Below are 19,017 nucleotides of genomic sequence, written 5' to 3'. Positions count from 1 at the left end.
CTTGAGAATGAAAAGGGAAGCATGGAGGGTTGTTGGTAAAATACTAAGAAGTTAGAAAACTGCATTTCCCAGTTAGTCTAAAGCCAGGGGGTGGGGGGAGGCCAACTAGAATAAGTAGTTGGCGGTGGTAACAATAAGCCAAATCTTTGGAACCTGACAGATGAATGAAAAGAGAGTGAGGAAAGAATTCCTTGGCACCTTGAGGTTGAGCTGCTGGGTTGGTTAGAGGATTTAGCTCCTTCTTTGTTTATTTAAACCTCTGAGTCCTTAGACTAGACAAGTTTTCATCACTGTGCCATTGTAGATCTCTAATTTAAAGTTAATAGTAATGCATAGTTATCAGCATTCCAGTGAGGTGACATCTGGGAGGATATAAAGTGATTTAATCTGAAAATACATTCTGAATATGCTTAAGCATTAGAAAAGTAATAGTTTAGTATGGCCTACGGGAGCTGTTCTCTGGGGCACCCAGAACTAAGTGGTATTCAAGTCTTCATTTAGCTCATTCATAATATTTCTTCAATATTTTGAAAGGCACTATATACCCAAAGCAGTACAGAACGATACTGTGTATCTTTAATTCTGAAACATAACACTTCATTCCCCTTTTCTTCACAGGTTAACACCTCCATCAATCTGGGGGACAGGATTATAATTGCCAGCATTTTTGTTATTATTCTTTGTGATACATACAATAATGGTGCATCATGGATTTTTTGAAATATGATAGCTCATAGTAAGGGTTTTGAGGGCCAGTCAGGATTACAATCTTGATATTGCCACCTCCTGTGTGCTGTATTATCTTAGATTACCTTAACTATCCTAAGCCTCTATTTCTCTGTAAAATGGGGATAATAACTACTTAAGAGAGTGGTTGAGATTGAATGGAGTAATGATATAAAATGCTTAGCAGAATATCTGGTGCTTTGTAAGAGCTTGCTATAATGGCCATGTTTCTGGTATTTATTTTCATAAGGTTGATCTATAATCCCATCCCTTTGGTTTAGTCTCAGATTTGAAATCCATTCACAATTATATGAGAAACTTACGAGTTTTCTGAGACTAAGGGTAAGTTAAGAGACAACTATTCATATGTATGTATAGTAAGTTATATATACCAGACTTCTGCCTGAATAGGTAATGTTACAATATGGTTGATTCAGTTTCCCTGACAACAACCCTCACCTACAAAGAAATAGTGATACCAGAAAAATCATGAGTAATGCATGAAGGAAAGAATGGAGTCTCTTAGCTTGTCAATCATACTTTGAATTGGGGAAAGTTAAACTTAAATGGTTATCCCAAACAGGGTTGTCCCACCCTGTCCTTAGAATCTGTGTCTTTCTTACAAGTGTGGCCAATTATTTTAAAATTTAATGTGTGGCCTTAATGTGGCCATTTAAATGTTGTACAGTTTTTGCTAACAAAAGGATCATCATACATTTATAATTTTGAACTCCTATATTATTTAGCATTTGATATTTATTAGTGAAGTACTAAATATGTTCCGATCTCCTTAGATTCAAAGCATTGAGTCTGCAAAACTAATGAAAGAAGAGCTAGAAAGTAGTTCATTCATGAATGTAACTTCACTACACTTGTCCTCTGTCCTGTGTCTAATGATTAAAACATAAGTAGTGTGTTGTGTTTTTTAAGAAGGTTTTTAAGAGCACTGGAAAGTGGGAATAATGCTAACATTTATTAAGTACCTACTGTGCCTTGGCTAGGAAACTAGATGCTGCCAGTACTTTTTCTCCTTTAATCCTCAGAATTTTGTGAGATAAATAGTAATTATTCCTATTCAGAAATTCAGAAGTAAGGTTGCTCTGTGCTGACATTTGAATCAAGATGTCATCAGACTCCAGAACACCTGTTTAGCATATTATGCCACCTGTCAGTAGGTGCTCAATAAATGCCAGAATAAAACCAAATAACACAACTGCATGATCATTCGAGATTTTTGTTTTGTTAAACCTGCTTTGGCAATAACAATTTCTTGACATTTGTTAAGCAGTTCATAGTTTCAAAGTGATTTCACTTTTATTGCCTATTTTAATTACCATGGCTACAAAACAAGTCACCATAAAATATAGTGGAATAAAAAAAATTGTTTTGCTTTTAGATTCTGTGGGTGAGCAGTTCAGACAGGGCACAACAGGATGAGTTGTATGTTCCATGGTGTCTCAGCTGAAAGACTGGGGTCTGAAATAATGAAGATTCTTTTCTCCTATGTCTATTGGTTGATGATGGTTGTCAGTTTGGGGCTTCAGTTGCTATCTACATGGGAATCTCCATGTTATCCCTCTAATTTAGGTTACCTTACAGTATGGTGGCTAAGTTCCGAAGTTGAATGTTCCAAGAGAGACAGAGGCACAGAATGTGGGACCAACAGCCATGCTGTTTCCTTTTTTATGACCTACCCTCAAATTACATAGTGTCACTTCTTTTGCACTCGGGTCAAATCCGTTACAAGCCCCTGCCCAGATTCATGGGGAGAGAAAATAGACTCCTACTCTGCGGTAGAGGACTGCCAGTCACACTGTAAGAACATCGTGTGGGATGATGCATATATGTTCGTGTGGCCATCTTTGAAAAATACAAATTAACCTGTGAAGTAGATCAAGCATATCACTTTACTAATGAAGAAATACTTTATTCATAGTAGAGTAGCACATATCTTAGGTGCCTCCCATAAGACTGGGATACTTGATCTATTTGAATATTATACACATCCCACATTATTACTGAGATAAGGTAAAAGATGTATAAAGTATCAAATTAGGGTATTGACTAACACAAGACCAATGGGATGATCAGCATTTTGGGAGAGTATGCCAGCACTACTTAGTTTTTATATTGGCAGATGCCCTTGGATTTTGATCTACCTGGTTAGCTTAGAAGGTTGACAGACCACATACAGCTGGTGGCCCAAATCCAGCTAGCCCTGTTTATGTAAAGTTATATTGGAACACAGACACCCACTCATTTGTTATTTTCTGTGACTGCTTTTGTGTCGCCATGGCTGAGTTGAGTAGTTGCAACAAAACCATTTAGCCACCAAAACCTAACACAATTACTAATCTGGCCCTTTACAGAAAGTTTGCACACCCTTGGTCTAGAAGATGAACCAGTTGCAGTCAAACAATCTGAAATTCCTCTAGACTTGAGGCTGTAGTTTTGACCAATTCATTTGTTCAGTACACATGAGAACTAGCACAAGTGCTATTAAAACAGGTAACTTAATGCTTGCCCTCAAAAGAGTTCACAGTACTAGGGAATCAGACAACTCTAGATTCACATAGTACAGTGTCGTGAGTGGCACCATCTTAGACCTATGCACAGATTTCTTCCTCTGAAAAGTACTATGGCTAAAGATAGGATCTCATACTCCACCCCCCCTACCCCCCCACCCCCCCACCCCCCAGAGAAGGCTTCCTGGAAGACTGATACTAATCAGGTTCTTGAAATAAGTTGAAAAAGGAGCCTTAGATGTAAGAAAAGTTTGAGCAAATGTATGAGTGGGAGTTTTATTCTTCCAGGAATTTGTTATAGCTGAAAAGTAGAATGGGATTGGAGAAGTAAAGAAAGGTGGGACTGGTGGTGACCATTAAAGCCGCTGAGACAAGAAATGATTTGAGAGCTCTTTAAGAAACAGAATTGTCAAAACTTGTTAATTGCTTGTAAGAATGGTGAAGAATGTCGAATGTAGAATGACTGACCTCAGCAACTAGGTGGTCAGGGAAAATGGTGCCATTTTACTAAAATAATTGGATACATTGGGAGGAATAGATTTAAGCAGAAAAGGTAAGTTTCACTGTTGGAGTTTTTTTTTTGATTTGCAATGCCTGTGGAACATAATGAAGTTGGGTAGGCTGTTGGCTTTGGAAGTTTGACACTCAAAAAGACTCAAGAGTTTTCAATAAGTGGGTATTTGAAGCCTTGGGAAAGATACGGTCATCTATAGAATATATGTAAAGCAAAGAAAAAGCCAAAAATAGAATGGGAAACAGAAGTGCTTAAGAGATGCATGCATAGAAAAGGAAGAAGGAAGACAAGCCCATGGAAGGAACAGCTAGAGCCAGAACAGTTTTGAATGTCTTTGCATTTAATGATTTTTGGCAAGTTTAGTCAAGTGGTAGGATCAGAAGCTGGACTATAGTAACAATTCAGAAATGACAGAAGGTGGGGGAAAGTGGTTAGAACCATAAGGTTTGAATACACTGAAGAATTGAGTTACCGACTAAATTAAAATCCCTGTGGAGATGGCAGAAGATAGACTCCAAAGCACAGGTAGAGAGACTGACCTTAGGTGAAGATATACCATATTCACTGAGACATGCATGAGACAATGGATAAGGGATGAGAACAGATAAACCCACTTTTGCCGGTTGTTTTGATGGGTTACATAACTCATTTCATTCCTCTCTACTGCAATCTCTTTTATGTAAGCATTATTGTCCTTGCTTTATCAGTGAGGAAATTAAAGCTGAGGGAGGTTATCTTGCTCAGGGTCACAACATCTTTTAAGTGATGGAGCTGGTACCTAATCCCCAAAGTTCATTTCTTTTTTTTTTTTTTTTTTAATGTTTATTTTTTAGAGAGAGAGAGAGAGACAAAATCACAAGCAGGTTCCACACTGTCAGCACAGAGCCCAGCGTGAGGCTAGAGCTCACTAAACCATGAGATCTTGACCTGAGCTGAAATTAAGAATCGGACACTTAACCGACTGAGCCACCCAGGTGCCCCCATAGTTTTATTTCTGATGTGCTCCTGCTCTTCTCCATCCTCTTCACCTTTCCCCTGCTAGATGTGAAGGAAGAGAAGTCTAGAAGTTAGTATTACTCCATAGACCCATATCAACAGGGGCATTGGTTTATCTTCTAAGGAAATTCCTTTTCAAAAAAAAGTGAGTGTTTAGTAAAGGTATTGTATGTAATATACACATCATAAAGAAAGCATATTAATTCATATTTCAGCTAAGCTGAAAAATAGCAAATTTTTAAGAAAAAAATTGTGAGGGAAGTAGGAAGAGCCAAAGACTCATCTAAGGTTATAGAGTTCAAAAATATTTAACAATTTGTCTCTAAATGAGGCATTTCGGAAATTCATCTCCAGTGTGTTAGATTTGGATAACCCTAGTTTTTCCTTTCTGGGAAGTTGTGTGATACAAATATGGAATAATGTTTTATTTCTCATTTTTTTTTATTTTCAGGTGTGTGCACTTGGGGCAGAGTTTTCATCGGAGGCTTGCAGAGAGTTGGGCTTCTCCAGCAACTTACTCTGCAGCTCTTGTGATCTTCTTGGACAGTTTAACCTGCTTCAGCTGGATCCTGACTGTAGAGGATGCTGTCAGGAAGAAGCACAACTTGAAACAAAAAAGGTATTGTTTTGTAGGATCTCTCTTCCATTAGTTGGTGTAGTTGAGATAAGGTGAAATACTAAATTGCTTAATCAAGTTAAATATAAAGAAGTCTCTAGCTTTTACATTTTGTATTTTTAAAAACTCAACTGATTTCTGTCTGGCCCACTAGATCAATTAAAACAAACAGGAAGGAAAAGTAAGATTACATACCAGGACCTCATTCTATCATGGTTGTTCAGCAGAGAGGTTGCTGAATTATTGTAGCATGATTGGATCCTAAAGTCCTCCAGTCTTCCTAACTTCTGGCCACATGATGACAAAGAAGAATTAATTAGATGCTTATATTCATTTGTAAGAAGAACTCCGTCTTTACAATGAAATTTGAGACGAAAGTATAGCACCTATTACCTGGCACATAATTGTAGGCAGTAAACTATAACTTTTTATCTGGTTAACAAAGAAAATTCTTTGTTAATTTAGACAGCTTTGTGTTCATTTACACAGCTATCACTAATATTTACAGATACCTAATCTCCTCTTTAACACCTGAAAACAGCCAAGGATAGATAGTTATAACTGTCCAATAAAATCATCTATGTTTTGATTCATTGTTCAGATTAATAATGAACTCGCTCAATTTTTAAAGCTTTTCATCAAAGCCCTTATACTTTTTAAAATTAGAAGGTGGCCTGAAAAGATCCTTTATATAAGCCAAATAAAACTGAATTAGTGAGTTCCCTTGTTCGGGGTAAGTAAAAAAGTTCACATCTCTGTGTTAGATTTCCTTTTAATATTCTCTTTCACTTGTACATACTGAATTCTATTTTGGGTGTTAGAGTTTAGAAAGCTTTCAGACTGTAATTCTATCTTATTAGGTAGTGAAGGTTTGTTTCTAACACGGAATATAGTTTTATAGTTCTAAAAAGAAAACAAGCTTTAAATGTTAATATTTAACCAAAACTTATTTAATATTTGATTTTTTTTTCATTTTTTTAATGTTTCTTTTGAGAAAGGTGGGGAGAGAGAGTGAGAGAGAGAAAATCCCAAGCAGGCTTTGCCACTGTCAGCATGGAGCCCGATGCAGAGCTCAAACTCACAAACTATGAAATCATGACCTGAACCAAAGTCAAGAGTCAGACACTTAACTGATGGAGCCACCCAGGTGCCCCTTTAATATTTGATTTCTTAGTTGTGAACCTGAAATTCCTGGTGTCCCAGAAATAGGTTCCAAGCCTTCTGTGTTTTTTTCATTTTCTTGATTCACATATACCATTGTTATTTTTTCATGTTTAGAAGATTTCCATACATAGGAATTAGTCTTCACTGCATGTAGGTCGTGTCTAAACAAGAAGTTTTAAAAATTTGATTTTAAGTAGGGGCGCCTGAGTGGCTCAGTCAGTCAAGCGTCCGACTTTGGCTCAGGTCATGATCTCACAATTCGTGGGTTCGAACCCTGCATCTGCCTCTGTGCTGAGAGCTCAGGGCCTGGAGCCTGCTTCGGATTCTGTCTGTCTCTCTCTGTGTCTCTCAAAAATAAACATCAAAAAAACATTTTTTTTTAATTTTAAGTAGATTTAAAATGTGTGACTTGACTAGTTTAGTAAAACCCTTCCACTTGATTTTTGGGGTGTAATTTTTTTTTTTTTTTTTTTTAATGAGCTATTCACATGGGACAAATTGAGGAAGGAATCTATATGTCATCCTCTAGTCATAGTGCTCTTATTCTATGGTTCATACTACTGCTTAGCCGACAACAATTCTTTCCTAAGATACCAAACTTACAAGAATTGAACAAGGAATGTTTTATAATAAACAGTGTTCATCACAGACAGTGTCTTATAATTAAGGGTAAATTGAGAGGTTCTACTTTAAGTGATATCAAATATTCCTAAACTGTAAACCAAGTGCATATAAACTCTATTTTTATTTACTGCCCTTTCTCAGTAATCCTCCAATAGTATACTATTTTTATGTTATACTTTTACTAGAATCAAACTTGAGTCACACACTTCAAATTATATTCCTGTTCAGTTTTCATCATTAATTGTGTGGTATCTTGATAATTCTGACCACTTACAGCTCAGCAGTAACCGTAGGCAAGTAGTCTTCCAGTTAGTATGCCTAACTAATTACAAGCTGAAATGATTATTGTATGTAAGTACAAGTGGGTCTTATGCTAATATGACTTTATGCTGTTTCCATTGTATTTTCTTTACTCCTTACTCCTAATTACTACAATATACTTCTCATTAAGCATTTGCTAGCACACTGCTGCACAAAATTGATGAGTGGTTTTCTTTAAGAAGCCTAATGGAACCAAAACATGCCAGAAACTCTTAGAAATATTGCTGGACATATAAAAGTATGGCATATTGGACAAGGCATATTAGATGCAAACCACATTAAAGTATAGAAGTAGTACTTAATTTAATGTGTGCAGTACTGCCCTCTGGATTACTGGTATAAGATCATCGGTAAATATGTGCAGTATTTTTTTCTGTCTTAGCCCTGGCTTAAGGCTTAATTTTGAAATCATAGTTGGGATGGCTGAGTGGCTCAGACCTTGATTTCAGTTCACGTCACAATCTCGTGGGTTTGTGAGTTCAAGCCCCATGTCGGGCTCTGCACTGACCCTGCAGAATCTTCTTGGGATTCTTTGCTACCCTCCTTTGCTCACATTCCCTCTGTCTCTCTCAAAATAAATAAACTTTAAAAAAAAATTTTTTTTTAATGTTTTATTTATTTTTGAGACAGACAGAGACAGAGCATGAGCAGGGGAGGGGCGGAGAGAGAGCAAGACACAGAATCCGAAGCAGGCTCCAGGCTCTGAACTGTCAGCACAGAGCCCTATGTAGGGCTTGAACTCACAAACTGCGAGATCATGAGCTGAGCCGAAGTCGGACGCTTACCCGACTGAGCCACCCAGGCACCCCTCCCAAGTAAATAAACTTTAAAAAATTACGAAATCATAGTTAAATTTAGTTCTAATTTAAAACTAAAATTTAAAAGGAAAAATCTGTAATATATAGACTAGTGCCTTACATTAAAAACATTGAAAATACTTAAATACATTTGTGTATGTATGTAAATCATTGTGAATGTAAATTCTTTAGGAGAGAAAATTGTAAATGTATTCATCAAACAGGAATGTTTTCCTAATTTATATATAAGTGCAACCAGAATATTCATTTTGGTTCTTGCTTAGCTGTATGCTTTCCAGAGCTGATATGTCTTTCCAGAGATGAGGCTAATTGTTTTTAGTAATGCTTACTCATTTCACAGGCTAAATTTAGCCTTTGATAGCCAGAAGTTTGCTTTAAAAAATAATAATAATAACAAAACTTAATAGCATAGGATGTCTTTGAAATCCCTTATCATTCTACAAATGTGTACTCCATTATTTTTATTTGATCTTGTTCTCCCCTACCCATTTTAATTATAAAGGACCTACTAAACATCACAATACTAGCTAGAATGAAATTTTCTTTTTTTTTTGGACAGTTGCTATTTATTACTTGTTAAATGTCAGTTCAAATATCGCTTTTTCAGACCTCATATCTGTCACACCTTTACTACTTTCTATGCATACATCTGTGGTGGCACTCATGACATTGTAAAGAAACAATCTTTTTTTAAATTATATCCTACTTTGGACTATGTTAAGTCTTCATAGAATGAGATTTTTTGATAAGCTGTTTTCCTACTAATTTTGCTCATAACTATGTACCTAAGTACCATTTACAAACAAAAGGATGTTGGCTTAATTGTGAAGTGTGTACTAATTTGTAGTTTGAAGAAAAAACATAAACTAATGAAAGAAAGGATATGTGTACAGTTAGTATTTACTAAGTAGCATGAGTAACTTCAGCTTAGTCCATATGTAGAATCTTTGGATGGAAGGGAAGGGACCATTGTTTTGTTTTGTTTTTTTCCACTACTGACTGGCTTTCTCCTTGTGGTGGGACAGCATAGTAACTGCTAGTTCCTTAGTGTTATATTTTTTAACTCTTCCCATGAGAAGGGGATTAATTCTTCCTCATTTACTTTTTTTGAAATATTTCAGACAGGGATTTTTTTCTAGCTCAAGTTCAGTCACTGACTATTAACTAAGATTATGGAATAATGTAAGGCCAGTTGGCTCCCACAGCAGCTATGTGAAATGCTGCACTGGGGCACAGACAGATGAAGCAGTAAAGAGCAGAGACTAGGTAAGCAATCTCATAGATAACTTACTTTTCCCCCCCCTCAATTCCTAGAGTAAACAAATTCTACTTGGGCTGTCTTTAAAGATTTAGCTCGATTGTCCCCCCCCCCCCCCTTTTTGGAAGGCTTCCCTAATTTCAATTCCCTTACTTATCCACCACTAGCACTCTCAGGTTATGTTAGCTGTACCTCTGTATTCCCAAAAACACTTGAGGATACCTTGATATACACTTAACCTTCACTATATTATTTTGCTTTTCTCTTCCAGTAAACTATGCTGTTTGAAGTCTAGGACAGTTTATTTCTGAATCCACAGGCTTTAGCATTTGGTATTTCATAAGTTTTTGCCTTTGAATGAGACTGTTTTTACTAAGTTGGAAAAGTTGATTTTTTTTTCATTAAACATGTATTGAGAGCTTTTTATATACCAAACACCTAGACAGACACTATTGATACAAATATTGAAGGGCAGTCCCTACAATCAGTGGGGAGGTAGACCAGTAAACAGGTAGGTAAACCCGAAGTGATAGGTGTGGTGTGCTGGAGGGAAAGGAGACAAAGCTCGGAGGAGGTGAAACATAATTTGAGAATTGACGGAAAATGTACCCAGGTGAGCAGAAGAAAAGGGAATCAAAGTGGCATCTCTGGCTACAGGAGACTGGGACCCAGTACAAGGTGGCAGGTGAGGAGTCCAGAGGACAGTCCTGAGACCAGGACATCCTGTCTCACAAGTCATGCCAAGAAGTCTGGACTTTATCTTAAGGGCTGTGGGAGCCATGGAAGTTTGTAAGCCAGGGGGTTATTTGATCAACTATGTATTGGCAGACAGAAAAGGTAATTTAAAATATATATATATGTATATACACACACGCCGAAAATATACTTGAACTTTGTCGACACTTGTGAAAGACTTTTTCATATATTTCACTTACACATGCTGAGTATAAAAAATGAGATTTGTCTTTGTTGGCAGTTATCCATTTATAACACTTTAGTTATTATCATCGAAGTGTAGATCTTTCATTTGTTTATTTTATTTATAAGGGCTTCGTAAACATCCCAAATGTATCTAAAAAGAGATGTTAGTGAGCACAGATTTCAGGTGATCCCAGTCTGACTGCTAACCTTAATAGGTATTTTTTTCAAACCATACATGACCATCAGATTAAAAGTTTCCTGGGATTTTCCTGAAGATAAGCATAGATCAACTTTTTTTCTATAAAAAATTTTTTGGCTTCCATTATCTAAGATTTATAAGATTAAATGTAGTATTCCAATAGATGGGTTATTTTTCTCATCTTTTTATAATCTTTGCAGTTCTGTGAATTTGACCTTGATTAAGGAAGCTGGGTGCTTTTTTCCTGTCTCCTCATTCATTTAAGGTTTTCACATCTTAATGATTTCAGCTTCTTCTGGACGCAGTTATTGTAGAACTTTTATATTTCTCCTTAATTGTATGCCTCTATTTCCATAGCTAGTACCTGTTCTCTTTAAGATCTTGGTTCATCAAGATGCTTGTAGTTACACTGCTTTCCTTTTTCCTTCAAAATATTTTATATTTAATTATTATTTAATTAAATCCATTATTTTGTTGGTTTTTAGTACTTCCTATTCTGCATTTATACCTACCTTATCTCTGAGCGATCATTTTGAAGATTTGGCTAATGACCAAACCAGAGTACCTTCTTTTTTAATTTTAATGTTTATTCACTTTTTGAGAGAGAGAGACAGACAGAGTGTGGGTGGGGGAGGGGCAGAGAGAGAGGGAGACAGAATCTGAAGCAGGTTCCGGGCCCTGAGCTGTCAGCACAGAGCCTGATGTGGGGCTCGAACTCTGGATGGCGAGATCATGACCTGAGCCGAAGGTGGACGCTCAACTGACTGAGCCACCCAGGCGCCCACCAGAGTACCTTCTGAGAGAAAAAAATCAACTTACCTGAATTATTAAAAAATATGAACCAGTAAGCAAATGATTTCAACTTAATTTGCTGTTCAATCTTGATTGTATCAGGAAGGAGTTTAGAGTGGTGTTTAAGAACACAGGCTCTGGAACCAGACTATCTAGGTTCAGAAAGTGCTACTCATCTGATGATCTTGGACAAATTACTTGATAATTCTGATTATTTCCTCGTTTATAAATTGGAGATAATAGTTACTATCTCATAGGGTGGTTATGAGGAGTAAATGAGTTTATAAATGCACTGCTTAGAATAGTCCCAGCATGTAATAAATCCTAGGTAAATAATTGGGTCTGGTGGTGGTATCTGATTTGCTGATTAAAAAAGCAAACAAGGGGCTCCTGGGTGGCTCAGTCCATTAAGTATCCAGCTTCAGCTCAGGTCATGATCTCATGGCTCATGAGTTCAAGCCCCGAGTTCAGCTCTCTGCAGACTGCTCAGAGCCTAGAACCTGCTTTGGATTCTGTGTCTCCCTCTCTCTCTCTGCCCCTCCGCTGCTTGGGCTCTGTCTCTCTCTCAGAAATAAACATTTAAAAAGTTTTTAAAAAGTTTTTTTGAAAAATAAAAATATAAAATTTGGAGGACTCCAAGAATAGAATTATAATGATTGCTCTTGGCAAAGTAGGATAAAATAGTTAAGAAATACAACATGAACTATTAGATTTGCCAGTACTAAAAATTAGCAGCAAAATTTTCTGTTACTCCACTTTTGAGCTCCTGAATCAGTTGAATCAAGAACAAGAGGAAATACAATAACAGAATTGGTAGTATGAAAACTTACCGTTTGCAATTACTTGTTTATGTGGAACAACATATAGAAATAAATTGTCAAACGTAACCATAGGTTTCAAATTTTTGATTGACGTATTTTAATAAGGAAAATACTGCAAATACGAATTTTTTAAATGCGTACCGTTTTCATCATTATTAAATGCATATAAAAATTGCATTTGAAGAGAAAAGGTTTTGCTACTTAAAAAAATTTCAAAACCATTATAAAGCAAAGCTTTTTCTTAGGATAAACCTATTCCAGAAATTAATTGATACCCTTTTAAAAATCCGTGTAGAATAAAATATATTACTGGCTTTCAAAGTTTTTCAGATGGTAGATCAGATTGAAGCTATGGGATTCTTTGAAATAACATTATAAGAAAGTAAAATGTATGTTTGTAATATAAAAATGATTGCTTTGTGAACAAACAAGTCATTGGACTAATTACAAGTATTTTTCCTAACATTCCTCTGCTACTTACATTTTTGATCTAATACATGGTTATGGATTTCAAAGGTTTAAGAAAATTCTGGAAGAGAAGAGCTTAAAAGTGATTTTTAAAAATTCTACAGATTGAGATTTTTTTTAATTTGAATTTTGGAACATCTTGGTCTCATTCGCAGAATACAAGTAGAAGCCTAGTCTGCAGATCATCAATTTATACCATTACTGGTTCTGGAAAATAGCTCAACAGTCCTGGTATTTGATAAAGGGCCTTTATTTTCATCTAAAAATATACTAGTCAGATAATATTTGAAAAATACTTATCTTCAGTAATGATTACACTAGATTTGAATAAATGGACCTAAGTAGTGCATAAAATAATTTTAAGAATATAGTTAGATCCCTTCGACTTCCCCTGCATCCCTTCTACTCCATTACCTAATTAGAGTTAGACTAATGTAAATTGACTAGCTTATATAGTAACATTCCCATTTTCTATGTGTACAATACTCTTCTTTTGACATTTATATGCACTCCCAGCAAGCCAGAGACAGTAGAGAGGAAATATTAATATCTACAGTTTATTAGAAGTTTATCCACTTCTTTTTACAAAAGTTTTTGAAAGAGTTGAATTTTTATCTCAGCTACTAGTTTTGTGACTTTGAGTTAGCAAGTTGCTCTGGAATCTTCAGTTTTGTTGTAGTAATTACACTGGCTTCCCTCTGAGTGTTTTTTTATACCTTGGTTGTATGCTAAGTATCTTACCTACATTATTTAATCCCAACAACTCTCTAATGTAAATACTACTGCCCCTATTTAACAGAAAAGGAAACTACGGTGTTATCTGTCCAGAATTACCAAGCAATCAGGTGCCACAACCCGGCTTCACCTCAGGTCTGTTTGACTCCAGAGCCCCAAGTTTTTAAAAACCTCTATTCTATTTTCCCTTTCATCTTGGAAATATGAATAGTAATACCTACTTCACAGACTTACTGGAAGAAAATGAATGAGTTAAATATAAAACACCAGACTGACTTTTTGAAGGTCTCTTTTGCATTTATAATTAACATAATTCCATTGGTAGTTTTTATTTTAAATTATTAAATCTTTACTTTTCAGTTTACCATAGACTTTAATGACTCCTATTACTTGTTTTTTTCTCTCAAGGATATATTGACAATTTGGCCTAAAGACCCAAACAGACATTTTCAATAATATTTCATATAATATTTCATAATTCAGGGAAAAGAACATCAAAACATTTAGTTACATTCAATTTACATAGAAAATCTGTAGCTGGTTTGAGAGTAATTTAGAAGTCAGCTTAAACAGCATTATTCAAGAAAGTGGCATATTTTAAGCTTTAGCCTATCTACTACTGGTAGAGCTGCTACTGGTGTGTAAAACATAGAAGGATGAAATGGAGGTTAAGCTAACTGTGCGTGAAATTGTCGCTAAAGAAATTTCACAGTTACTTAAAATAGCTTCTCTTTTGTAGTGTGTCTGTAGCATCAATACATGAGCTATTTCTTCAAAGGAAACAAAAATATGTCTTCAGTAGATTATTCTAATTATAGTATTAAAACATTATTCACAGAGAAGCTTTTTTTTAAAGATCTAAATATTTGGCAACAGTTCTAGTTCAGTGAAAGAATCACTAAGACTCCTACATAGCAACGGTACAAAATAATAACACAAATATTTACTTAATAATAGCTACTAACATTTGTTATTATGTGAAGCTGCTGTTCCAAATCCTTTATATTAATTAATTTATATAATCCTCACAACAACTCTGAGGTAAGTGCAATTATTATCCCATCTCATAGTTGAGTCTAAGGCCTGGAGATCTTGCCTAAAGTCATTCAGCTAATAAATGGTTATAAATAATGTATAATTTATGTAGGAGAAGTTTTAAAATATTTTATGTAGTTATTTCATTGAACTGAAAATATTAATTTTTTAATGTTTTCTAAATGTGGCATTTCATCTATATTCAACTAAAAAATAAGGGGCGCCTGGGTGGCTCAGTTGGTTAAGCGACCACCTTCGGCTCAGGTCATGATCTCGCAGTTTGTGAGTTTGAGCCCCACGTCGGGCTCTGTGCTGACAGCTCAGAGCCTGAAGCCTACTTCAGATTCTATGTCTCCCACTCTCTCTACCCCTCCCCTGCTCATGCTCTGTCTCTGTCTCTCAATAATAAATAAATGTTAAAGAAAAAAAATTTTTTATGAATGAAGAAAGAGAGGGAGGGACAGAGGAAGGAAGGAAGGAAGGAAAGGAAGGAAGGAAGGAAGGAAGGAAGGAAGTCGGGAAGTCGGGGTGCCTGGGTGGCTCAAGTCAGTTAAGCATCTGACTCTTGATTTCAGCGCAGGTCATAATCTCAAGGTCATGAGATCGAGCCCTGTGTTGGGCTCTGTTGTGGGCATGGACCCTGCTTAACATTCTCTCTCCCTCTTCCTCTACCCCTCCCCAGCTCACTCCTGCGCGTGTGCTCGCTCTTTCTCTCTTTTTCAAGTAAATAAATGTAGTCAGTGTTTTAGGTATTTAACAAGTTCGGATCAAGGTTCTATCTATGCATATTAAAACATTTTGTCACATTTGCAGATTACCATATTTAAAAAGGAAATAAACCCTTAAAGTAATTCATGATCGAGGCTGCCTTACAACTACATTTCTAGACATACCTACCTCAGAGTCAAAATAAACTTTGTTTATACCATAAATACTTCTTCTTGGTATGGGCTTTGAGAATGTCAAAATAAGACAATAGTCACTGTCATCGAGGAGTCAGGTAGAGAAATAGGCATGGAAATTGGGCTGCTAGAATGCATTTGGCAGGATATTTGACTGAACTAACGCATAATATCCAGTGTTATGAAGGTAACCGCTAAAAGAATTAGGAATAAGCTAAAAGTTGAAAAGAAGACAATAAATCTCTTTAAGTTGATATATTGAGAACTGTAGATATAACCATGTTAATCATTACTAACAGAAGAACTAAAAACAGTTTAAAAGTTATTGAATGGCAGGTAGGAGGCAGAGGAAAATTTTTACTTCTTTTATACCCTTCTGTACAATTTCTTCTTTATTACTTCCAGATGCATTGGTTTCCTGAAAGAATTCAGTGAAATGCATGCTGTAAACAAAATACACTTATGTGCTATGAACGCACACAGAAAGAAGGGCATATAACCTTTTGACATTTCAGGTAAATATCACCACTTGCTTATGTAGAAGTTGCTGTTTATGATAACATGGAAAATAACTAGGAGAAAACTAGTGATAAGACAAAGATAGTGAAAAGGCAAAGTCATGAAAAAGAGGGCCATCTCAGGTAGCTTGGTTATGATGAGAGAGGGTGCTGGTTAGGAAGGTAGGGCCTATGTACCTTGGTAAGAAGTTTGGACTCTGTTCTATAGGCAGGGGACAAAATTAAAAGATTATAAACAATGAACCGGCGTCAGATTTGTATTTTAATTACATTCGTTGTCAGTGTGAAGGAAAATTGATAGGACAGAGGGGAATACGGTTGCCAGAAAAATATATTGCTGTTTTCCAGAGGCAAGATAAAAGGGCTTAAGCCAACATATTGGTAGTAAAAATGGAGAAGGGAAGATCTAAAACAGATTTAGGCAATAAAACCTTCAGGATTTATTGATTATACTGGATTGGAAGGGGGAATAGGTGAGTAAAGATGCTTCCCATGTTCTTATTTGAGAAACTGGTAGCCTCAACAAAAGAAGACTACAGTAGACTTCAGCTATTTGCATGGTAGCCCCCTAAAGGCAGTAGTTGGGGATGAGAGAAGGGGCAGTAAAGAGGATAACTTTTCATAAAAGCATACCCCGTAGGTACAGACTGCCTTTTCAGTTTTCCTTCTGAAGAGGTGTTAAAAGTTTTAACTTAGAAGGTCATAGATTTTATCTGAGTACCTTAATGAAATGTAAAATTGATAGTGTGCTTGTCAAAAAATAAAAGGTGTTGAATGGTCTAGTTTCTTTTGTTCTGCTTTCATATTGCCATTCTTAATATTTAAAATATTTAACCTTCTGGATTATTACAGCTTTATTTTTGTATCTTTTTACGATAAGGAGATTACCTTCTTTAGTTTTAATAGAGTGCAACCATAATGTAGTTTGTGCTGGTTGTGTTTTATATTTCATATATTTGTAACTTTTTTTTTAAGATATTTGTAACCTTTCTTAAGGATGATCATAATTGCCCATTTTATGACAAATAATGATGTTCAGTTTTGACATGGTAGTAACACCAACAGAATTTAATTCTCTTTTGAAAAGCAGCTTTTGCTACCATATATAGCACCTTTGTGGTCAGTTTTTGAGGCTATTGAATGTTTGGATTTTGAACCATATTTTGTCTGGATCTCAGTTTTTCAAATCAAGAAGAAAATGTATTGAAAATGTATTTTTCAAACATTAAGGAGCAAAAAGACATTGAATTTTTTATTGGGAGCTATATACTAAATAGCCGTTTTCTAAAATATTTTTACTTTACCAAGGGGCTAGTTGGTTTTATTTTAAAACTACTTACTAAGATATTCAAGCTGGAGCGCCTGGGTGGCTCAGTCAGTTAAGCATCCAACTTCAGCTCAGGTCACGATCTCACAGTTCATGAGTTCGAACCCCGTGTCAGGCTCTGTGTTGACAGCTCAAAGCCTGGAGCCTGCTTCGGATTCTGTCTCCCCCTCTCTCTCTGCCCCTCCCCTGCTTGCACTCTGTCTCTCTCCCTCTCAAAAATAAATAAATATTAAAAAAAATTTTAAAATATTCAAGCTTAGTCTCATTTTTACTAATTCTTTGGATATTTTGAGCTCAGGAAATCTAGTGGTGGTGTGTCAAGTCATTTCATTTCATTCTGTGATGTTTCCTAAATATCAGTAGAATTGAATGTGTTGTTCCCAGATGATGCCCTTGGGTCATTCATACTGGTGGCTGAAATGTAAAGGGGGAGGGGGAGTATATCTGTGGGTGTATTTGTTTTCAGGTGACAGTCCAGTCGTTACAGTTTTACCTCTTGGTTATGAAATTCTCTTTGTTTTAGGTACATATGCAAATTCTGTTATTAATCACAATACTGAAAGAAACCTTGTTCTTTTTTTTTTTTTTTAATCAGATTTCATATTTGGAATGATCTGATTTGGAGTGTGATGTCAAACATTTTATATTTTGGTTTTTGTTTCATTTTGTTTTAATACATTTTTATTGAGCTTTTCAGTGGAACAATGATTGTATGTTAATGAAAGATTCCCCTGGTGTATTCTTACTTCCTTGGAATTTAATTTAAATTAAGGTTGATGTTAGCTTGTTTTCTAGCTTTCTCAATCTCAGAGCAGAAACTAAAGATACAAAAATAAATAGCACTTTAATACTATAGTAGAATAAGCTTTAAACTTAGGGAGCTTCCTTAGACATGGTCATTGCTTTGTTTTTTCAGAGTTCATTAGAAAGCACCTAAAAATAAATAGTGTAATCTCAGGGATATAATGTTAGAGAATTATCTTTACCAGTTTGGTTTTCTATAATTGTAAAACTGAACTTACTTCCCTAATCCTCCATATTCATTCATTATTCCTTTGCAAGAATGCCATTAGTCAAAGTGTATGAAAGTGTCAACACATAAACTATTTGCCTTATACATCTGCTGCTTCAGTGACTTAAAGTGGAATCTTGATCAAAGCTTTACTACTAGATCTCAAAAACTGTAGTACCCTAATTGTCCATGTGTAACTGTAACTTGTTTCTAGCACTCTGCACTTTAAAAAAATATCAACAAATATGAGAATGATAAAAAAAAAATACCAAAAACTATGGGAATGATTTGATGATGAATAATGAATTAAAATTTAAGACATCAGCAGGTCACTAAACGTATAGTTCTGTTGAAAATGTTTTTCTTGAGAATTAACTGACCAAATTTTGCTACAAGTAGCTTCGGTGTGGTGTATTTTGTCCTTCATATAAAAGAGTAAAGTTAACTTTAAGAAATTACACTGGATGCAGTTAACCATTTGGAAGAGTGGCTTATTTAATATATTTGAGTGCATCATCGTTTTTATTTAAGAGCTCTAAATAATGCACTCAGTTCTAATTGTGTTATAGCCATACTCCCTTATTTTTAAATCCCTACATTTTATTTAAGGGCAAGCCTTCAGTAGACCTATAAAATAGTGACTCCCCCATATCTGAATTTTATTCAACTGTTAAAAGTTTTTCCTTTTGTTCGTGTAACATTAGAGCATTTTCTTCATATTGCTA

At 35.6% G+C, this 19,017-nt stretch overlaps 1 protein-coding gene across 2 annotated transcripts in view; it reads left to right on the top strand.

Annotated features, from left to right (window-relative positions):
- SELENOF (selenoprotein F) overlaps positions 1-19,017 on the top strand; it is a 57,713-nt gene that overhangs the window by 3,500 nt on the left and 35,196 nt on the right. For both annotated transcript variants that reach the window (XM_015536207.2, XM_007079162.3), the window contains exon 2: positions 5,213-5,380. In XM_015536207.2, the coding sequence (XP_015391693.1) occupies positions 5,213-5,380 (168 nt within the window). The remainder of the gene's footprint in view (positions 1-5,212; positions 5,381-19,017) is intronic.

This window comes from Panthera tigris, chromosome C1 (genome assembly GCF_018350195.1).
Source record: "Panthera tigris isolate Pti1 chromosome C1, P.tigris_Pti1_mat1.1, whole genome shotgun sequence".
NCBI classification, from domain to species: Eukaryota; Metazoa; Chordata; class Mammalia; order Carnivora; family Felidae; genus Panthera; species Panthera tigris.
The sequence above is the reverse complement of the archived record's forward strand: the minus strand, read 5'-3'. Positions and strand labels throughout refer to the sequence as shown.